Source organism: Cydia strobilella, chromosome 8 (genome assembly GCF_947568885.1).
Source record: "Cydia strobilella chromosome 8, ilCydStro3.1, whole genome shotgun sequence".
NCBI lineage: Eukaryota > Metazoa > Arthropoda > Insecta > Lepidoptera > Tortricidae > Cydia > Cydia strobilella.
Window position 1 is genome coordinate 16,063,324 of NC_086048.1, and position 23,665 is coordinate 16,086,988.

The following is a 23,665-nucleotide window of genomic DNA, read 5'->3' on the forward strand; positions in this document are numbered from 1 at the left end:
CTGTTAAATTTGTAAGCTCCATAATATTACACCTTAATCTCAATAATAACCGAAATAATTGTTCTCACGTTACGTACATTTAAACATAAGTATATTGTTCGTTTGCAATTGGCATCGGAAGGAAACCAAACTAGGTATGTATAATTAATTATATAAAATGAAAAAATATTGGCTATAAAAATATATTCTGGCGAAAACATAAATGACTGTGTCTGTCAAAGGTACCACTTTGTCGGCTAGTAAAAAAGAGTATGTAGATACAATAAGATATCGTCTTCTAAGTTAACTAGCGTTTATACGACACTGCATAGCCTAACACAAATCATGTTTACTGACGACCGACAATGTGGTACCATTAGCCTAAAACCGACCATGTTACAAAAGGTATTATAAAACATGTATAAAACAGCAATTGCAACTATGTTACCTTCCGACACCCGGATTTAACTGCAAAAAACGCTCTGAGTGAATTCGTTCGACGCTGACGCTGGAAGGGATCCGGTTCGTTACAGCCAAATATCATAATGCCCTTTTACATATTTTACTAAATCTCAAATTGTCTTAGTTGCAAAATGCCTAAATTCCCAAATTGACTTATTTCTGTACAATAAAATGTCATAATAATATTTACACATAACATCCAACATCCAAATTGTATAGTTGGTAAGTGAACAATAACTTCAAATACCGAATTATTATTAAGACTGAAAGTGAAAATGTATTAGTTTCATAATTAACAAAATTCAAAAATGCCTTTTGTTGACAGGCCCAAAGATTAAAATGACACTGTCTCATAATACCTAAAATTTTAACCACGCAGTATAAAAATAGTAACAAGACGAAAATTGGGATGCCTTGATAATTAATTAAATTACTCATTGCTTGAAAACTGTAAACTTCAACATAATTTTAAATATTTTCCATAGATAGTGAGTTTTAGATATTTTTTGGCAATGTGACGTTTTTGTATCTAGTTTATTTGATTTTTAGACATTTTGGGAAATGGTATAATTGAAAATTTATCAAAGCGCGATAGTCTAAATGTCATATTAAGAATACGGTAATTTAAGAAGTAGGCGTAAGTCATTTTGAGCTTTAGACATTATGAGAATAATCTGTTTTGACATTCTGATATTCTAGGAACACGTTATTACGATATTTGGCTGTAACGAACCGGATTCGCTGGAAGCATACTGAATTTTTTTTGCGGTAAGGTCAATGTGGAGAAGACCGGCATATAAAATGTATTGCAGGGAAGATCGTCATAATGCAAGAACTCTCGTATCTGTATACGTACGTTGCTCAGACACAGTCAGAAAGTAAGAGCTTGACACCTGCTCTACCGACCTTCTGTAAGGGCCAGTTGCACCAACCACATTTGACAGACTGATCAACATCACTCAGCAGAGGACTATGAAAATTCCCATACAATAAAATTTAGCGAACGCTTTAACGGTGCCCGACGGTTTGGTGCAACCGACCCTAAGTGGAGTATGACATACTCCACGTTTGTGTAGAAACGCAAGAGTTAAAAGCGACGATACAGCGTTCACTTATACTATACATGGTGGCTAAAAAATAAGTGCATTACCGTTGGCAGGGAGGTTTTGGGATTATACTGAGCAACTTTTACTATGGGACCAACACCGAAATCGCAAAAAAAAATTTGGCATTTTCTATGGGAGGGTAAATATTTTTTCGCGATGTCGTGGTTGGTCCCATAGTAAAAGTTGCGTAGTATAATCCCGAAAGCTCCCTGGTAATGGGAATGCACTTATTTTTTAGCTACCCTGTAGACGGCAGACGGTCTTCTCCACATTGACCTTATCACTTAGGGTCAGTTGCACAAAACCGCCTGTCACCGTTAAAGCGTTCGCTAAATTTTATTGTATGAGAAGATTCATAGATCTCTGCTGCGTGACGTTGATCAGTCTGTTAACTGTGGTTGGTGCAACTGGCCCTTAGTTGTGAAACGAATTCGCTCGGAGAGTTATTTCGCCGTCTTCGGGTTGGGCTTTCACTTGAATGTAACCAACATCAAACGAGGGAGAAGCCTTGCGTTTGCTGGATGGCCTGGAGCAGGTGGTATTTGAGGCGCTCTTTGGTCTTGTACCGCGGCAGGTCGAGCAGGTTGAAGCAAGTGTGGGCGACAGGGAAGTATCTGTCGTCGGCTACTGGCTGGATTCTGATCTATTAAACAATTTCAGTAAAAATAATAAAGTAAGGGACTATCATGTATCTAAATGAAATTATGAAAGTATGTTATTTATATAATTTTTACCATAAGAAATAGGAATTTAATAATATTTTGTTATAAAGATATGAGATTTATTTTTAATTTCAAAATTAAAATCGTAGTTTTATTATCAGTATGTCACGTGACCGCAAACGCCGACCGCCATTTTTTCTCAAAGGTGACGTCACTATAGCAAAAACAAGCTTTCAATATGCACTTCACATTTGAAGTTTCTTTGTTACTGCACTGCTATGATGACATTGATGACGTCACAAAGTCACACGATAGCGGCTGCCTTTTTGGCGCGAACATTTATCGTTTATATTTTAAGTAATTTTTCTTTGCATATAGCAATGCTATTTTCATGAAATAAAAATACCAGTTGGCTATCCTATTACGAACATTTATAATATATTTGAAAAAAAAAAGTGGAATAACCTATTGGACGGGAGGTCGGTTCTAAAAAAAATATAAATCGCCCGAGGCAGTGAATTTTACAATTTTATTACTACCACCACCATATATACCACTTTTTTACTTAAAAGCTTTTCTGATACTTGAGATCCGTGCAAAATCCACACCACGTTTGACCTGACTTAAATACATATATAGTACCTATATTATATTATAATGCCTAGTACACTTACTTTGATATCTCTCATGCCTTGTATGGGGACTCGGTCGCTACCAGTCAAGAAGAGTAGGAACTTCTTCTTATCTTCCAAAGACAGCTCATGAAACACTTCCCAAAACCATCTACAACAGAAAACATTGCAAATAAATCATAAGCTAGATGTACACATAGGTGTTCCCGTCACGTACTAGTACTAGCCCTCTTATTCATAAACCCTCCTCAAGCCTCAATTACCTAATAATAATAATCGTTTGTCTAAATCTAAGTATAAAAGTATATATGCCATTCTCAATCAAAAGTTGTCAATAAGGCGCTATTTCCATATAGCTTCAATTTGAAATCAACCTTATTGACAAACGACAATGTGGTACCATATTTACAAGAAAGGTATTTAAACTTAGTTTCGTTCTAGGAGCGCGCAACAGCGGCTGTCGTTCAAAACAGGTTTATTCAGGTTTATACATTTTGATCATCGATGGTAGGACAGAAGAGCTATACGCGTGCGCCCGTAAGGGACAGAACATACGCAATGCGACAAAATTAAAAACACGTTACATACCAAAAACAACCTACGCAATTTGGTCGGGTTATTTGTTACCCACCATAAACCATACTAAATTTACGGTGGGGAATAAAAAAATGTAAGACTGTGACAAGGACAAACAATAATAACGCTATCTCTGCTACTTCTACTGAAAGATACATAAGACTATCCCGTTCGGTCATTTCCCCTCACCGCTCATGCCTGATCCAGTTATACTAGATTCATGATTTTGATCGTGCTGCGCGCATTCAGTCCGCGACCTTACTAAACGATTCACAATGTAACTCTTTTTGTACCTCGCCTACTATAACCTCACCTTGCCTGCTGGTCGGTGTGCGTGTACCCGTTCTTGTACTCGCAGTTGGCCTCGAACTGGTCCCAGTCGTACTCCTCGTTGCCGATCACCACGGACATGAGCTCGTGGGATCTGAACAGCTTTATTATCCTGCCGCCGCATACCTAAAGAAAATGTTTGACTTCGTTTAGTAATATGTACCCGTGTACTAGGGAAATCACAGATCAGAATAAATAAAAGTTACCAAAGTGCATAGATTCTTTAGCGTAATATTGACGATAAAATACTCATTTAATCGTCAGAGTAATAACTCCGAAACGGAATCCATGCAAATTACCATACACACAAGTCAAGTCATACACTGATATAAATACTTTGACTTTCGAAGGCAACTTGCAAGGCGGTAGCGAGCTCCAATAACCAAGGCTCGGAAACCGGTTAAATTTCCAAAGCGTTATCAACTTATCATGTACTTGGCGTTTTGTTCGTTAAACCGTTATTTTTAAACCGGTTCTTAGGAGAACATTTCCATAAAGTTCTTATCAAATTAACCGGTATAGAACAATGAAAACCGGTTTCTTCTGAAAACTGATTCTCGACGGACTTGAGTTTGAGTAGTAAGTCGACGTATAACTCGACGTACTCGGTCATGTTCTCGTGAGTGACCTTGTTTTCACCATTTACCATCTGTGGACGGCCCACATGTGGACGGTAACTTTTGAAAACCCTGATTGAACGCCTTGAACTGATTCTTGCCGGACTTATTGAGTAGAAAATCGACGTACAGAACATACTGTCTTATCTTTGAGAGTTACCAACAAATGTTCCCCATTTTTCTTCTATGTATGCTACACATACCTTTTGAAATGATTGAGTCTTGAACTGATTCTCGACGGACTTGTTGAGTAGAAAGTCGACTTACACCTCCACGTAAGCTTTATTCTAGTGACTAATATGTTTTGCACCGTGTTCCATCTACTGACGGTACACATACCTTTTGAAAGCCTTGATTGAACGCCTTGAACTGATTCTCGACGGACTTGTTGAGTAGAAAGTCGACGTACACCTCCACGTAAGCTTTATTCTAGCGACTAATATGTTTTGCACCGTGTTCCATCTACTGACGGTACACATACCTTTTGAAAGCCTTGATTGAACGCCTTGAACTGATTCTCGACGGACTTGTCGAGTAGAAAGTCGACGTACACCTACACGTAAGCTTTATTCTAGTGACTAATATGTTTTGCACCGTGTTCCATCTTCTGACGGTACACAGACCTTTTGAAAGCCCTGATTGAAAGCCTTGAACTGATTCTCGACGGACTTCCTGAGTAGAAAATCGACGTACACCTCCACGTAAGCTTAATTCTCGTGACTAATATGTTTTCACCGTGTTCCATCTACTGACGGTACACATACCTTTTGAAAGCCTTGATTGAAAGCCTTGAACTGATTCTCGACGAACTTCCTGAGTAGAAAGTCGACGTACACCTCCACGTTTTCACTGTGTTCCATCTACTGACGGTACACATACCTTTTGAAAGCCTTGATTGAAAGCCTTGAACTGATTCTCGACGGACTTGTTGAGTAGGAAGTCGACGTAAAGCTCCACATATTCGGCTTTGTTCTCGTGAGTGACTGATATGTTTTCGCCGTTGACTTTCAGCGGGTGAACTTGGATTTGGTCGAACACAACCGTGTTCACGGCGAAGCATAGGCTGAATACCTGTAAAACTTAGGTTAGTGAGAAGCAGTAAAAATATAGTAAGTGTGACGAATATGACAAAGCCGTGATTTCGTTAGTAGAAAATATAGTATGTCGATGACGAAGTTTGATCGCCATATTTTGAAAGTGGACCTTTCCACTTTCAAAATATGGCTATGGCTAGCGACGAATTAAAAGAGATTTCTAAATTAGAATACTTACTTCTTCCACATCTTCATCAGGATATTCAAGTAGACTCTTGAGACTATTGGCAAGCGTGGGATAGAGATCGGAAAGGTCATCCAACATGATAGACTCTCCCAGGATCTTCTTGTACAACACCAGCGGGAACGGCACGTAGATTATTATCGAGTTGTAGATGGCAAGACCGTAGATAGCACCTGGAAGGGAGTTATTACAATTTTTTAGGAGTGTGGAGTCGGGTTTGCCCAAATTTCACTAAATCTCAACGTAATTACTTTCCAATAAAGAAAGGCCATCGAATTGACCTCGGGAATGCGTGAATATACCACAATGTACCACAATGTACATGTAGAAGGTACCACATTGTCACCACAAGGACGCTCTGACACGTTATTCGTATAGAGATGCAAGCAAATTTCACCCTTACGGTAAACGACAATGTGGTACCTTTTACTTGAGAACGACACATATAATCCATAGAATTCTTAAAGGGTTCCTAAGATTAAAATTTGTATGTACACCATGATGATGGAAATATTCGTCGCAAGCTTCGGTAGCGCCGTGAGTTCGAACTTTACTTGAGGCGGTGAATTTAACGTTTTTCTTTCATTTCAATTCGCAGGAAAACTTGTTTAGCGTTGAGCGCGTCTTACCTATCAAATAGTACATAACATCATCTTCGAAAGGGTTATTGGAGAACCATATCATGTTGGTTTCCTCGGACTGCTTGAACATGCCGTAGACAGGGTCGAATATTTCCTTGAGTAGTAACAGGAAAAACTCCTTTTTAACGCCGCCAGCGTCTTCTGCTTCCTCGCCTACGAATTCTACCTAAAACAAAACGTATACCAATCACAGTATTGAACAATTATCCTTTTGTACGCCACCAGGCGTGGCTCACTCGACGATTTCGTCGCGTCGCTAAAAGTACATGCGGCCAACACCAATTTTGAGGTCTAGCCATAATGGTTGCCGCGCACCGCTACGGAACGGACGCCTGCTCGCGCTTGCGCTACCCAGCGGTCATGTCCGTCGTAATAGACGCGTTTTGTTAGAGATTGAACATTCTGTACCAAGTATTATTATTTATTTTGTGACACCACGCCTATCATGCGCGGCGTGTGATTGTGAACCTTGTTGCAATGCACGAAGGTTGATATTGGGCTGTAGCCGCGCGATTCAGTTGACGTCTTTGGCGGTACTTGCTTAAGGATGGTACTCTTAGTTATTCTATACCAGTGGTTCCTAACCTTTTTAGTACTGTGACCCCTTTGACTAACCAGGGAACTCGATTTTACCCCTCCTCCATTATCATTAATATTTTTTCTTATAGATAGGTACCCCCGTAAAATGCCAGTTTTACCCCCACAGGAGTAATTGCCCCTAGGTTAGGAACCGCTGTTCTATACAATGCCTAGCTATAGGATACCGGATCATACAGAAGAAATTGATCTAGCTAGGTTTCATTTCTGAGAATATTCGTTGTCCTAAGTTTTCGCGCACTTATGTAGGTATAAACCCAGTGATTATAATAAACCTATCCTCAAATTCACGTCGGTCACCCTGATATTTGTTATAATATAAATTATTACTGGATGGCGTAATATATTATTTTTGAACAAGACTGCTAAACTGCGTTCCTTTGTAAATTTATTTAGCGGTTGTGCAATAAAGAGGATTTATATTGTACTAGCTTTTGCCCGCGACTTCGTCTGCGTGGAGTTAGTAACTTGGGTAGTTTATTAATTATCCAATCTGCTTTTTATCGATTCTTCATACTAAAACTACCCTATGTTCTTCCCCGGGACTCAAACTATCTTTATACCAAATTTCAACTAAATCGGTTCAGCGGTTTAAGCGTGAAGAGTTAACAGACAGATAGGCAGACAGACAGACACACTTTCGCATTCATAATATTAGTACGGATTTTTTATTGTAAACTCTTATATAACCTAACAAAAATATACCTATATATAGTAGTATAGAAATTCTATTCTATTTAAATACCCAGCAATAGGTAAAAGCACAAAAAATACACTCACTTTCAACGGCTTTTTAAGCTGCGAACTGTCATGGTTACTGATTTGCAGCATCGTATCTCTCACTATATGGTTCCTCGAGACCGTTAGATTTAGAAACTGGTCTCTCTGGAACTCATAGCCGGGATCCATGAATATTCTGGTGAATATTTGTGTGGCAGCCCGCGTCACGGCCATCTGCATCTGGAGCTGCTGGTCGATCTTTAGGAGGAGGGATTTACATTGGACGTCGAAGAGGAAGGCGTAGTTGCACATGTGAGGTGATGATGACTGGAAAAGAAAATAATTATTATATAAAAAAACGGTTAGTAAACATTACAATCTTATTACTAGTGTTAGTACGACATAAATAAATAAATATTATAGGACATTCTTACACAGATTGACTAAGTCCCATGCACGGTAAGCCCAAGGAGGCTTGTGTTATGGGTACTCAGACAACGATATATATAATATATAAATACTTAAATACATAGAAAACACCCATGACTCAGGAACACTCGCTTTTCGGTGAAGGAAAACATCGTGAGGAAACCGAACTAATCCCAATAAGGCCTAGTTTCGCCTCAGGGTTGGAAGGTCAGATGGCAGTCGCTTTCGTAAAAACTAGTGCCTACGTGAATTCTTGGGATTACTTGTCATGCGGACCCCAGGCTCCCATGAGCCGTGGCAAAATGCCGGGATAACGCGAGGAAGAAGAAGTGCAGTAATATGCCCTAAAGTAGGGAACAGGTACAAAATCAAAGTTAATCGCAATTATACTTACGTCTTGATCCGCCAACCAATTAATATAGTCCGTAGCGATATCGACATAGTTGGATAGATCATCGATGTAGAAGCATTCGGCAGGTATCTTTGGTTTTTTCGGGTTGGAAAAGTTAATTTTGTTGAGGGAAGACAACGTGTTTAGAATTTGAACTAGGCTGTGACTGAAGTAAATTTTCTGAAACACAAAAATCACAGGTTAAAGTTTAATAAAAAAAAATATAAACCGGTTTTGATAAATCTGACTATATACTTCGTTTTGAAAAATAAGTCACGGCAAATATGCTACATTTATGAAGCATTTCAATTTCTATTTATTTATTTTGCTAATATACACAGATACAATATTGGTCATGTTCAGTGTGGTACAAATTCATGAGTGCATATTACGCCACAATAGGCATGCAAAATATTAATCTTACACTTAGCATAGGCTAATTATAATTTTAGTGTAAGATTAATATTCCGAAGAAGCTAGCTAATAGGTATACATTTAAACTTATTGATTTTTAAAAAGCGTTTTTCACTAAAAAGCAACGTCGTCAAGATTGTTCACCTATTTTATAGTGCTTAAAAAAACGAAGTATAGATAACGCTATTTACTTTTAAGCACAATTAAATATAAACATGTGCTACGCAAAAACGTACCTTATTTGCTCTAACATTAGGTTGCATCAGTTCATAAACGATGACGCTCTTAAAGATGTCAACGAGCATCTCGAAGTAATCGTTGCTCTCTTGTTCCCACCATATATTGACGATGCGTTGCGGGTATATGGACAGCTTGTTGAACGCCTCCGCGAAAGGGCCCTGCAGAAATACAATTTTATAGCGTTTTTAGGGTTCCGTAGTCAACTAGGAACCCTTATAGTTTCGCCATTTCTGTCTGTCTGTCCGTCCGCGGCTTTGCTCCATGATCGTAAGTGCTAGAAAGCTGCAATTTGGCATGGATACATTATATCATGTAGGGCGACAAAACGGTAACAAATTTTTTTTTTTTTTCAGAATACCTCTCATACAAAAAAATCGCTTTAAGCCAATGGTGTGGGGTATCGTAAGATAGATCTTTCAAAACAAATAGGAGCCACCAACAACCATTTTTTGATAAAGTAAATATTTTCGGAGATAATCGCTCCGAAAGAAAACAATGTGGCCTCCACCTCCCTCCCCCCGCTCTAACTTTTGAACCATGGGTCAAAAAAATCGTAAAATAAAAACTTTACAAATACTTTCAATAAAAAACTAGATCGGTCCAGCGGTTTTTAGGGTTCCGTACCCAAAGGGTAAAAACGGGACCCTATTACTAAGACTCCACTCACCAGCCTGTATCTCATGGACCGTGATAGCCAGACAGTATAGAAATTTTCACAGATGATGTATTTCTGTTGCCGCTATAACAACAAATACTAAAAAGTACGGAAACCTCGGTGGGCGAGTCCGACTCGCACTTGTCCGGTTTTTGAGTTATTGCAAAAAGTCTGCTCTTAGTGAAAAAACGTACAAAGCGCTGCGAAGGTACTCCCTTATGCTTGTATTGTACATGAATCATACTAACGTGATACTCACTAATATCGCCCGTTTAGCCTGTTCTAACAGAATGGTAACTACGGAACCCTACACTGAGCAGGGCCCGGCATGCTCTTGGCCGATTTTTTTAGAGTCTTTCTGTTCATGTTTACAGTACCTGTAACTCGGTATGCCGCCTGGGGTTCCTCATCTCGTGGTAGAGCGGTAGAATCATGAATACTCTAAGAGCTTCGGCGTCGGGAGGAGATACTTTGATCTTCTTTATCACGTTCTCGGTCAAATGACTGAATATCTGCAATATAGCTACAAAATTACAAACAACGTACCGCCTGTGATCTCGAAATATATTCTATATAGAAATTATATTGAAGTTATGAGAATAGTCATGTCAGGGGTGCGAAACTCCTCTCTTCGGGCAAATCACCCATGATTTTTGTACTCGTAGTACACGAACTGAATTCGTACATACAGGTTGATTTTACAAAGTTGGATTTAACAAATTGATAAAACCACAGAAAGTAAACAGTCAAAATGTTTCTACTTTACACTGATAGGACGTCTCACGCAACAATTGTAACGTTTTCAATCAAAAGGTACCACATTGTCGCTTACCATAAGGACGAAATTGGATTGTTTATACAAATAACCTGTCAGAGCGTCCTTATGGCAAGCGACAATGTGGTACCTTTTGAATGAAAACGGCACAATATTTGTAAAGTTCATTTTAGTCACGCCAGCTTTTTGAATCTATCTGTATGTATAATTTGGCGTTATAATACTAATATATAATATAATTGGTAAAGCAAATCTTGTCCGTAGAAAAAGGCGGCAAATTTTAAAAAAAACAGGCGCGAAGGGATATCGTCCCATAGAAAATTTTAATTTCGCGCCTTAACCACAACCAAAGATAGATATATAACTCCGTAATAGACGGATACAGTCTAAGGAAAAAACGTGCCTACTACTTTGGCCTACTGTCGTATAGATGGCGTTGACGGTTTCGTTTGTCATTTAACAATTTTAACGCATATCAGTGAAAGAACATGGGTCAAAATCATAAAAATAATTAATGCAAATAAACAAATTAATCATTTATCCATATTTAAATACATTTTATAGTATTTTTATAAATATTTATTTTTAGTTTTAAAGTGTGTCGACAGATGGCAGTGAATTTACTGGGGTTACAAAATTTACTATGTATGACAGTACCGCTCTAGTATAAGTTACTCTATGCCACAACTATAACCAGTAATAGTCAGTGTACTTACTAGCTCTTTTATAGAAGTGTTCTCAATCCTGCTTATAAGCGTGAAGGCTTCCTCTGCTTTCTTTAGATCAACTCCGTGGACCTTCTTATTACAGCCAAAGTGATTATTATCAGATAGTAGGAAAGAGCCGTTGATACAGGCTGCTGAGCCGAACACCGTTTCTAAGTACGCCATCAAATCCTACAAGAAAACATTCATTCTTAAACATGATTACATGTGTGTACGGAATTTTACAAAAAACATCGTTAGTCCAATTAAGCTAACGCTGCACTGATTTTTACAGAACAAAGTGAGGAGAAGTCATAATAAAAATTAAAACTTTTGTGACACGACTCGCTGGTCAAACTCTATTATGTATGTAGGTGAGGGTGCGAGGCTGTTTTTTTAGGGTTCCGTACCCAAAGGGTAAAAACGGGACCCTATTACTAAGACTCCGCTGTCCGTCTGTCCGTCTGTCACCAGGCTGTATCTCATGAACCGTGATAGCCAGACAGTCGAAATTTTCACAGATGATGTATTTCTGTTGCCGCTATAACAACAAATACTAAAAACAGAATAAAATAAATATTTAAGTGGGGCTTCCATACAACAAACATGATTTTTTTGCCGTTTTTTGCGTAATGGTACGGAACCCTTCGTGCGCGAGTCCGACTCGCACTTTGGCCGGTGTTTTTTTGTAATGTGCACAGCAATCAATATTTCCGTTCATCTATCAAACGGCCCAAAAATATTAAGTAACTAACACAAAAAAAGCATGTAAAAAATTCAAATAACTTACTTGATTAACCACATCTTCATCTTTAAACATCTCACAAGCGGCTAACTTCGGCAAATTCAACGTCAGCACCTGCTTATTATGGTCCGGGACCCTAAAGTCCGTGCCCAGCGATTTGTCGCCGTTCACCACTAGAAAGCTGTGGTCACCGCCGGCGTACACTTTCATTGGCCCTCTGAACAGGTCTTGTGAGAACTGGAATAGAGGATTTTGTTTTTATAAAAGGATGAGCCCATCACTGTGCACACTAGCGCCACTGCTAAATAATTGGGATTATTTAAATTTAACGATAGATATTTAAAAAAGGAGGCCGCTACCTACTGTATTTTGTATTTAAGTTGCTTTTGAATACATCAAACTAGTTTTTATGTTGCTGGATTCGTCGATCTGTGAACTCAAAACAAAAACGGCCGTTTTAACTTCGGACGCAAAGATTGACGAATCTAGCAACGTTAAAACTATTAAAATGTATTCAAAAGGTACTTAAATACAAAATACAGTAGGCCTCCTTTTTTAATTATCTATCGCTAAATTTAAATAATCACAATTATTTAGCAGTAGCGCTAGTGTCCACAGTGATGAGCTCTTAACTATTTTCGTTTTCATAATGCATCAAATTCAAAAAATACATGAAAGAGCTTCGAGCGTTTTTTTATTTGGTGCCTATTTCTAGTGATGAAAATGATGGCCCAGACTATAATTAAAGACACGATGCTTGTATTAAGACATAAATAGACGTGCTAAGTCAAAGAACCAGCGCCCAGTATACTAAGGTAAGCTTTGAAAAACGTCACGATAAGTTCCCAAACATGGCATACAGTGCACATTATTTCTGTAATTTAAACTCCGTATCATTGTAAAGGCAGCTTTATGTCACCAATATATGTCACCATGCATTTTAACGTTATGCAGCTATTTCCCTTTAGGTTATTGACAATAGGTAATATTACGCGAAACTCATCGTAGGGGGCGCCACTACCACAATCTGAGGGTCTATCGCGAAACAAGAAAATCGAAATTTCGTTATCTAACATCTATGTCACTCTTGCATATATTCGAGCGATAAAGAGGCATAAACAAACCGCCTTGATGCATCAACTTCATATTTTATTATCGCTGAAAACTTGTCAAAAACCCGTTTGTCTCTTTGACCAAGCACATCTATTAATTCAGTACTTTTAAATAAATACTACAAGGGCAGTTACAATGAAAATGAATGTTAAAATTAATGATTGCATGAGCAGCTTTTTGACTAAAGCCCTTGTTCACATATGAATGAACAATGCGTTCGGCGCCACCAACTGCGGTGGAGTACAAATTGTGCTCAGGTTTTGTAAAACAAAACCATGGCCTTGATTATTTGTTAAATTTACGAGTCGAGTCCCCGGCAAGCTCGGCCGAATTCCACCTTCCCATACAAACGGAATTTCGTTCTCATTTTAAAACTACGTGTTGGATTGTAATGAAACTTAGCACATACAATGACATGAGGTATATCTAGGTCTGTAATGAGTTTATATAGCTCCAGTTTATAAAACAAACGAAATAATGCAAAAATACAAAGTTTCAGAACAAACTAGCTACTCGTTTTAAAATGAGGTGGAGCGTAACTACGTTTGTATGGAGAACCGAGCTTGCCGGGGACCCTTTAGTATTGTATAGACTATAGAATATCCACACAGTGCACAGCATTTTCTATCATGTGAGTCTACTACAGTAGCTAAGGGTGGTATTCCAACTGTCTAATTTCTTTGTCCAATGTGCATTGCGTCTCACTCTCTCATTACGCAAAATGTGAGGCGCAAATACACATTGGACAAAGATATTGGACAGATGAAATACCATGCTAAAACTATTTTGTGATAGATATGATAATGATTTATAGAATGACCAACATAAAGTACGAATATATGGCGCCACAAAACCATCTGAATCAATAGCGCGGTAAACTTTGGAAAAAATATACTTTTTTTTAAATAATTTTACTAATTGAATATGGGTTGATTTTGCATATTTTTATAATATAAATTTGGTACTATAATGCAATTTCTAATTAAGAGTGAATGGTGAAATTTGTTTTAACTTCAATTGAGCAGAGCGCTGCCGCTTGCAGTTAAAATCGGAACTACACCGAAAGTACACTCAGAAAATTTTGTGACAGCTGTATTTTTGACTTTGAAAAAATAACTCAACAGTTTGTATGGACGTCGCTGCGCGGTGAGATATTACTACGGCACTTTCCAACTTTTGTTTCTTCTTCGGCTAAAGAAATTTTATATAATAAATAAATTTAAAAAAAGAAAAAGTTGTGTGTAGTTTTATTTAATCCTACTTATAGAGTGGTTTTAATAACTTGGTATTCATTTAACAAAGGATCATCAAACCCGAGGACATAAGAGTGCAATTTAATAAATTTGAATCGGCTTTCGGAGCTTTTCTTTCAAATTTTACTTGTTTCAATCATAACATGTTTCAATTGTCCCTATTCTACCCTAGTGGAAGAACCAATACAACACTCAACTGACCATCGGCCACACTCAATAAACCTTCTCTTATCGCAGTAAGGTTCACCAAACGTGTTAAGATACGACGCCGCCCACATGCGATGTGAGTAGACCGGTAAGGTAAAGTCCATCAGTAGACCTTATCTCAACGCAGTAAGGTACATCGATGATTAACAAGTTACCGGTGAATCACCAGGCGTGAATGTCACGGGCGTGGGTAGTAGCGAGAGAGACATGTTAGGACAGCCGAGCTGTCCGCGTGCACCGTAGCCACACGCGAGGATGCGCTCCCCGACGCGGCACAGCAGGTGCCGCCGCCCACATGCTATCTGAGTCACTGTGCTGCCCATGAGTTCCATGACCTGGTCGAATAAATGTGTTTTCATGAATAAACAAAAAATACGATACGGGTGTTGTTACTAATAAGGCAATGGAAAGCGAAGTTGTTATTAAACTAAGAGTGAAGTTATTGTTCTGAATGATTCACGGTTAGTTTCACCAATTATATTGACCGGGATATAGACCGTGATTACCTTTTGAATTGTTTCTGAGGTCCCGATATTTCGACGCAGTTACATGCATCTAGTTCACCCCACCCGCCCGTGAATAAGATGCATGTAACTGCGTCGAAATATCGGGAGCTAATAAACAATTCAAAAGGTAATCACGGTCTGTATCCCGGTCAATATAAGTCAAGTTATTGTTCATTAAGTTTTAATTTGAAATAATTCAGTAGTAGAGTAAAAGTCTTCTTCAGACTATCGCTGGATACCTAAGGCGTTTCGTATGGTTTTATAAACAAAATGGTTAATTAACGGATTACCTAGGATCCTTAGTTTAAGTTGGCAATTCATGAACGGAATAAAAACAAACGAAACTAAAGGAAGTACAGCTATGTTCTTCAGCCATTCTCAAATACAAAAAAGGGTGTGCGTGTAATGTTTACGCGCGATTGATGTAAGACTTCTTTGACGATGACGTTTATCGCTATGTTGGCACTTTGACCTGTGTCCTATTGTGCGTGTGTCTCTACTGAGTGTTACTTCCGTCAAAAAAAAACTGAGTTACCCTCTAGTCGTGCTTAAAGAAGTTTTAGGTCAAAAATCGCCTTACCGTTCTAGGCACTAGTTCGTTTTTAGTAGATCCGTGCCCCGTCTGACCGTATTCTCCAGTGCCACATGTAAACACGCCGCCTTCTAACGTAAGGAACACTGTGAAATCTTCCCCGCACGCTATGTGACATACCTAAAATATATCAGAATAAGTTTATTAAACAAAAAGTACCTATACTGATATGCAGAATATTATAAACAGAGTTCGGAATTTTCGCGGCAAAACAAAAGCCGCAATCTTGCTAGTTAGAAACATTTTTTATCGATTTCGATAGTTGGGTAATGGAAGAAGAAAATGGTCTTCAATTAAAAAAAATATATAAGTAAATTATAAGTAAGGTTTTTATAAAATTAAATAAAAGTAAATTATAAGTAAGGTTTTTATAAAATTATAGATAAACAGATCCAATTTCTTATTCGAAATCTACAATACGTCAGTAGTTACACACAGCAGTACATGACATTATTTTTGCTTTGTGACAGTGAGAGGAGTAATCATTAACATTAATTTCTCAAACTTCTCTGGGAGTAAACAGTTTCGTTTATCACTATAAAGCCATTAATGTATTTTATTAAATTATGAATACTAATTGTATAATAGATGTTTGTATATAATTTTATACAAACCTCACATTTTTTTTTTAATATTGTTTTTATTTGTTTGAGCGTGTTTTTCTTCTATTACACAACTATCGTTATCGATAAAAAATGTTTCTAACTCTAGCAAACGTGCGACAGTCTTTTGTTTTGCCGTGAAAATTCCGGGCTCTGGTTAAAAACAGTTAGATTGTTCTTAATGGCCTCAAATCGGACATCGCCCAGATAATGGAATAATGAATGGCTGTAAAGGTGCTGTTGTACCTAAAGATGTGCTCAAACGATTTGGCATTCCAAGCTATTAAATTTTAAATGGAAAAAATCTCGCTCGTTACTGTATCAATTCAATCAATTGCGTCTCACATTTTGCTTAGTGAGAGAGTGAGACGCAATGCACATTGGACCAAGAAATTGGACAGATTCCAATACCATACTTAGGTAAACAATCTGTGCTGTACGTACTTTAGAATTCCGTAATAATTTCAAGTGTGTCGGGTAACATCTGTTGTCTCTGTCCTGCAGCCCTAGCTGGCCGTGTGAGTTTTTCCCCCATCCATACACTGCTCCCGATCTGAAATATTACATTTACTTATATGTAAGTTTGAAAAATCTAGAAACGGTTACTGGCCTGAATCGTTTGTCTTTATCTGTCATTTTGACTTATGTATTTGTAAGAAAGGGATAAAACATAATTTAACTAAATCAGGCCCGTAAAGTTTTATGAATAAGGGGTTACGACTGGATGGCGCAGTCCTGCGGTGGTCTTTGATGTTCGAAATATTAAAATTTGACATAACTAAAATGTATAATTATTATTCCCACAATAAAGTTTTAGCCACAATTTAACAACTCTAATATCTGTTAAATAATAGATTACTGTTGACAAAACCGCAAACAGGACAATTGCCTCGTGAAACAGCCGCAAAATAGATAATTTCGTTGTGATACGCAACGCTCATATGCAGTCGATGTCAAAAAATATTTTAAGAGGGTTTTTTTTGCCATTTTTTTATGTGACCTTTTTTGCCACTTTTGTGTTATTTCTAGTCAGGATCACAAGCCCTTTTTATCCTTATAGGAGAAAAAAAGTGTCCCAAAATTTCCATAAATTTTTAAACTTCCCTTTTTCTTACCGCCATACAAAGTATATGGTGAAATGGTAACACAATAGGAAAAAAACCTTGGAACATTTTTTTATCCCATTAGGATCGAAAGAGCTCATATTTCTGTTTTTTATTTATTTATTCTGTTTTTAGTATTTGTTGTTATAGCGGCAACAGAAATACATCATCTGGGAAAAGTTCAACTGTCTAGCTATCACGCTTCATGAGGTACAGCCTGGTGACAGGCGGACGGACAGACGGACAGCGGAGTCTTAGTAATAGGGTCCCCTTTTTATCCTTTGGATACGGAACCCTAAAAAGCAGTGGCACTGTACTAAATTAGTACGAGAATTGGGGTGATATATGACTTTTGAATACTTACTTAGTCAATGCGAAAGTGTGATTGCTTCCACAGGCAATCATGGCGATGGGTACTCCTTGCAACGACGCGATGTGTTGAGGTGTTAGCTCTTTATTCGTCATAGTTCCTAGGCCACATTGGCCGTATGTGTTAGCACCCCACGCGTATATTTCACCATCTATAAGTTAAATAATTATTGATAAAATGAAATATGCAACAGTAGACATGGTCATCATCTTCCTCGCGTTGTCCCGGCATTTGCCACAGCCCATGGGAGTGGGTCCGCTTGGCAATTAATCCCAAGAATTGGCGTAAGCACTAGTTTTTACGAATGCGACTGCCATCTGACCTTCTACCAGAGGGTAAACTAGGCCTTATTGGGATTAGTCCGGTTTCCTCACGATGTTCTCCTTCCGAAAAGCGACAGGTAGGTAAATATCAAGTGATATTATACATAAGTTCCGAAAAACTCATTGGTACGAGCCGGGGTTTAAACCCGCGACCTCCGGATTGCAAGTCGCGCGCTCTTACCGCTAGGCCACCAGCGCAAACAGTAGACATGGTGAAATTAAAAATTAAGGATGGGGTGTCTTAACTTGAATAATATTAACTAATATTAATTTAACTTTTATTTTAACTCTATCTATCTTCAAATAAAATGGGAAAGGGCCAGGCTAAGAAGAAGATTTTAACTCTATCTATCTGGAAATCTTTTAACCCTATACTCCCAGCATTAATAATTGCATGTGCGATATCGCAAAGATAACTTTTCAGCCGACGAGATATCGCGACGATAGAAGTTGAGGATGCGCTAAACAAGAAAAAAAAATGTTGGCTGTCCAATTACATACACAATTTAAAGTTTACACGAAATAAAGGTAGATAAAATTATTAAAATTAAATACTCACTTATGAAATAAAACTATGAAAACGAATTATATCGCGTATATTGAATTTATACTACACCCCGACGTTTCGAACCCTTTATAGCTTTATCGCGTATATATGTATATAGTTTTACTTGAAGATAGTTGTACTCGTATTGTATAACTAGAACTAGCCTTATGAACTGATTTTGCATGTACAAGCAGCCTTAAAGTTTATAGTTTATGATGGTTTATTATTTTTGTATGTGGGTATTTTTGCACTTTGTAGCTTTTCCTCAGTCACCAGTTGACCATGCACGAACGCTGTAAAGGGTTCGAAACGTCGGGATGTATAAATTAAATATACGTGATATAATCTGTTTTCATAGTTTTATTTCATGAGTAACTATCGCGGTAACCGAAGACAATATTAAATACTCACTATTTGTCAAAGCTAAAGAATGATACGATCCGCATGCAATCTGTATAACATTTTTCGTAGCCAAAGACTTTACTATCTTAGGTTTATCCTGGGCATGTGCGCCTAGGTTGCTACCAAGCTGCCCTAATATGTCGGAGCCCCAGCTGAATGGCTGCCCCCATTCGTCCAGGGCCATGGAGTGCTGCATGCCGCATGATATTGCTGATATTGTGCAGCCTTTCAATGTTTCTACTAAAGCTGTAAATAAATTAAAAATCAGTGCGATTGTTAATAGACCACGGACCAGAGACAAAACACGTTAAACATTTCTTCTTGGGTGACAACTCGCAAAATGGTTAAGAGACGTAATATATCGTGAAGCCTTGGAATTTTTTTAGATGCTGGTGAGGAAGCCAAAAAAAACCGGCCAAGTGCGTGTCGGACTCGCGAACCGAGGGTTCCGTACTTTTTATAGTATTTGTTGTTATAGCGGCAACAGACATACATCATCTGTGAAAATTTCAACAGTCTAGCTATCACGGTTGGTGGTGGCCTGGTGACAGACAGACAGACGGACAGCGGAGTCTTAGTAATAGAGTCCCGTTTTTACCCTTTGGGTACGGAACCCTAAAAATTAATTTTGCTTTCTGCATGTTTCGGAGGCACAATGCAACAACGGAGCGGCAGCTAACGTTCACGAGGCATTCTCATACTTTCTATTAACAACTTTAGGTGCCAACTTAGTCCTAAAAATCTGATGCTTACATTCCTAAGTTACACGGTTCTCTCAGGGCACTCTTTTTGCAGAATGCTGAACACTCGTTTGCTATCAAATAAAAAAAATGCATATTTATTTGCAGTTATTGCTTTACGGCACCCAGATGGTCGGTGAGAAGTAATTATGGTTATTTATATTCGAGTCGTTGAAAGTTTGGCAGTGTGGACTGATTTGTGTTATTCTTAGTAAGTAAAAAATATTGATACCTAAGCTGCCATCAAAGAGAATCACCATTCCGTAACATTGAATGCATATTGTTGTACTTCTATAAACGCATTGTCAGTGACACTTTGCTGAACATAAATGAATTAAGGTTAACCAGTGAATAGCTGAATATAACGCAGAATACAAATGTTTTGTAGGCAATTGTCTAGGAATCAATATTTGTATGCCAGAGGGCCTACCACGAACCACGTTTGACGTGTTGCCTCCCTGTCACACTTACGTACGAATTTACAAGTGCGTCTGAGAGGCAACACGTCGAACGTGGTTCGCGGTAGGCCTTCAGCGCCCGCGTAGTCTATACTTGCCGGTGCCGCAATACCAACTGGCGACTGATATCGTAATGCTATCTCCTTTACCCTTGTTAAGAAAAACCAAGAGTGAAAGAGATGGCATTATGACCCGACTCGCCACTGACAGTTTTGCGGCAAGCATAGTCAACAGGTTCAAAATGGTGATTGGTGAATAATAAAGACACTGTTCCTGATAAAAATACGTGTGATACTTCATTGGATTCGGAATAATGTTTAGAAAAATGTATTCGAAGCTATTAGCACATACAGTATTGCAATGGTTATAAAAAAAATAAACTTGAAAAACCGGACAAATGCAAGTCGGACGCGCCCACCGAGGGTTCCGTGCTTTTTAGTATTTGTTGTTATAGCGGCAACAGCAATACATCATCTGTGAAAATTTCAACTGTCTAGATATCAGGGTTCATGAGACACAGCCTGGTGACAGACAGACAGACAGACGGACAGTGGAGTCTTAGTCCCGTTTTTACCCTTTGGGTACGGAACCCTAAAAATTATGGTAGTAATAGTAATAGTAGTAGTAATAGCCTTTATTTCATGCTTCTTTTTTTTACAATTACATAAATTTCAATTATTATTGGTTTATTATTTGCATGTCGCTTAAGCGGAAAAGGCCTCCCCCAGTTTTTCCCATTCCTTCCTATCCTGTGCTGTTCTCCACCAGTATCTGTCGAAGTTCACTAGCTCGTCTCTCCATCTTTTATTTGGTCTTTTTTGTCTTCTCGCTCGCAAAAATTATGGTATTATACAACAAAATATATCTAAAGAAGAGGAAATTTCCAATAAAAAATCCTAACTAGAAACCCTAACTTTATTAATAATAGTTTTATTTTAACGCTGAAAATAACTGTCCGTGCGTCATTTATAGGATGAGCGCGCTGCCTGAAAAAGTTAGTGTGTGACATTAAAATTTGGGAATTTGGGGTGTATTCTAAACATGTCAAAAAATGCATTACCGTTAGAAATTTATCATAGTTCTTTTCCCAACAAGTTAGGCAATTATTAAGTAACATAATTTTCTCGAACTTTCGTTTTTATAGTAAACTAAAAAAAAATGCTAAAATAATTGGCGTAAAAATATTTCATAATATATCTATTAAACAAGATCACATTATAAAAGTAAACAAAAATACTACTTTCGGGGGTTGGGGTTATTCAGGGGGTCAGTAAATAATACTGTAAGGGGTTAGGGGGTAAGACGTTTGATCATGATATAATCAAAATCAGGACATCAGGATAGTCATTTAATTTACGAGATTTGACAGCATTTAATAAATAGAAGCCTTACAGTTTTTTTTATCTAGTTTTTATAGAGGCTTTGGACACTCTAGGTGAACATGTCAGCCTCATAGGTGCTTTCATAGTTCCCTACTCAAGGGAGAAGCCTTACAGTTGCCATCAGATATATTGTTCACCAACATCTATCTATCTATCTATCTAGCCCTTTTATTCTGAGCTAGAGTATGTCCCGTAGCTCAGTGTGCCGCTTGGCAAAGGTCTCCTCTAGCTCTTGCCATTGAGGTCTGTCGTGGGCCACTCTTCTCCAGTTCGGGCCCGCTGTGAGTTTGAGTTCATCCTCCCATCTTGTTCGAGGTCTCCTCTGGCCCCGTGTACAACCTCTTGGATACCAATCTTTACCAACATAATAAATAAATATAAACCGGCCAAGTGCGAGTCAGACTCGCCCACAGGGGTTCCATACTTTTTAGTATTTGATGTTATAGCGGCAACAGAAATACATCATCTGTGAAAATTTCAACTGTCTAGATATCACGGTTCATGAGATACAGCCTGGTGACAGACAGACAGACAGATGGACAGACGGACAGTGGAGTCTTAGTAACAGGGTCCCATTTTTACCCTTTAGATATGGTGTTCAGATATTAGAGCTTTGTTTAGTGAATACCTGGGCTGCTCCAGAATATATAATGGCGACTGTACCGTCTTAATTTTATTACGTTTAAAGGTTTTAATTAATATTAAATAAAACTAAATTAGAGCTAGCAGACAAGTAAAAATATAAAACGAAAAACTAGTTATACAAAAATTTCTACCAAGTTATAAAAAGAACACCCCGTCCAGAACCTCCGCCTGCACCTCCTCATACATTCAATTTGTTAAACATATCACTCACATATTTTAAGTCGAAAACGCTCGACATGTTTCACTCCGTACCGAGGAGCATCATCAGGACTCGACGTAAAATACGTGAGTGACCCGTTATTAATATGTTTAATATGTCTGTGTCTCACGGAAGTTTTGTCATTCAATATGTTCTTTAAAACTCACCAGGAGAGGATCCATCAGGCGTGCTAGTATGCCTGCCGAGTTGCCCAACATCATTATTTCCACATGAATATAAATGCCCATTGCTGGTGAGGTACAGAGCATGGAATTCACCTGCGGTCACTGTTTGCACATGGTTGCTTTCTGACCATTTTGAGAAAGTTGGCTTTAATATCTGAAAACATATAATATAGAGATGGGCCGAATATTCGAATACCGAATAACATCTACAAATTGCATATAAAAAAAACAACTGTGGAGGTTAACAATACTTCTAGAAAGGTTCATTGTATTGTAATTCAATAGGTAAGTGACCAGTTAAAGGTTACAGTAGGTCTGCAGTACAGTAAATATTATTCATTATATCACTTACCAAATCTGTGTTTTGAGATGTTTCTATACACAATTCGTGGTGCGTGGAATTGCCCCAACAAAACATTTCGTGTAAATATACTCTTCAACTACTTCCAGTAACTAAAATATAACCTCTACTAAAACTCTATCGATAAACATTCAGTAAATTGAGAAATGAGGTACATAAAATGGTATCCTTTAGTTATTTTTATGCTCAGAAATAATTTTGCTTACGGCGTTCTTTACGAAAATAAAACATTATTTACTTTAAATCGAGAAAAGTCGTCATTATCACCGCATAATGAAATTGACAATGACATGACTGACATGACATGACGACATTACATTCATAGATTAGTATATGTTATTACTGTAATAGATAAGAAACTCTCGGACATTTCACGTTCACGTCTCTATTAGTGCTGCCTCTAGCGGTCCTGCTCTCAACTAAAGAGACTGTATATGCAGTAAACACGCACACATGTACACACACACACACACACATACTTATGGGTTATTTACCTACAAGTAACAATTTTAATATTGGAAACTGATTTATGTAGTTTTCTTTGTCGTACCAAATTCCATTTGCATATGCTTAGAAAACTACATAAATCAGTTTTCCAGAATAAATAAATGAAAACTTATGTTGAATCAAGTACAATATATTATTTATAAGTACCTACTTATTTACATACGTTCCATTCCAAGTAACTAAGACAAATGCAAATACAGCGTGAAAATATCTTAAC

The 23,665-nt window shown here is 37.9% G+C and overlaps 1 protein-coding gene and 1 long non-coding RNA gene across 2 annotated transcripts in view; both read right to left on the reverse strand.

Moving 5' to 3' along the window:
* LOC134743807 (uncharacterized) overlaps positions 1–23,665 on the reverse strand; it is a 576,396-nt gene that overhangs the window by 161,443 nt on the left and 391,288 nt on the right. The window lies entirely within an intron of this gene.
* On the reverse strand, positions 2,029–23,222 carry LOC134743686 (probable E3 ubiquitin-protein ligase HERC4). Its single transcript, XM_063677283.1, has 19 exons — positions 22,933–23,222; positions 22,563–22,734; positions 18,981–19,217; positions 17,694–17,850; positions 16,671–16,779; positions 15,613–15,744; positions 14,682–14,861; positions 11,999–12,190; positions 11,221–11,400; positions 10,107–10,241; positions 9,071–9,232; positions 8,424–8,600; positions 7,661–7,927; positions 6,272–6,449; positions 5,637–5,815; positions 5,244–5,435; positions 3,731–3,873; positions 2,884–2,992; positions 2,029–2,190 (listed from the first exon to the last, which is right to left on the reverse strand). The coding sequence occupies exons 1-19, from the start codon at positions 22,996–22,998 to the stop codon at positions 2,038–2,040; spliced, it is 3,120 nt and encodes a 1,039-aa protein (XP_063533353.1). The 5' UTR covers positions 22,999–23,222; the 3' UTR covers positions 2,029–2,037.

Coding starts and splice junctions, on each gene's coding strand:
- LOC134743686 (XM_063677283.1), bottom strand. CDS start 22,998: ATGTTTTGTTGGGGCAATTCCACGCACCACGAATTGTGTATAGAAACA. Junction 19,218..22,562: donor GCCTGATGGATCCTCTCCTG/GTGAGTTTTAAA, acceptor ATTTATTTACAG/CTTTAGTAGAAACATTGAAA. Junction 10,242..11,220: donor ACACTTCTATAAAAGAGCTA/GTAAGTACACTG, acceptor GCTATATTGCAG/ATATTCAGTCATTTGACCGA.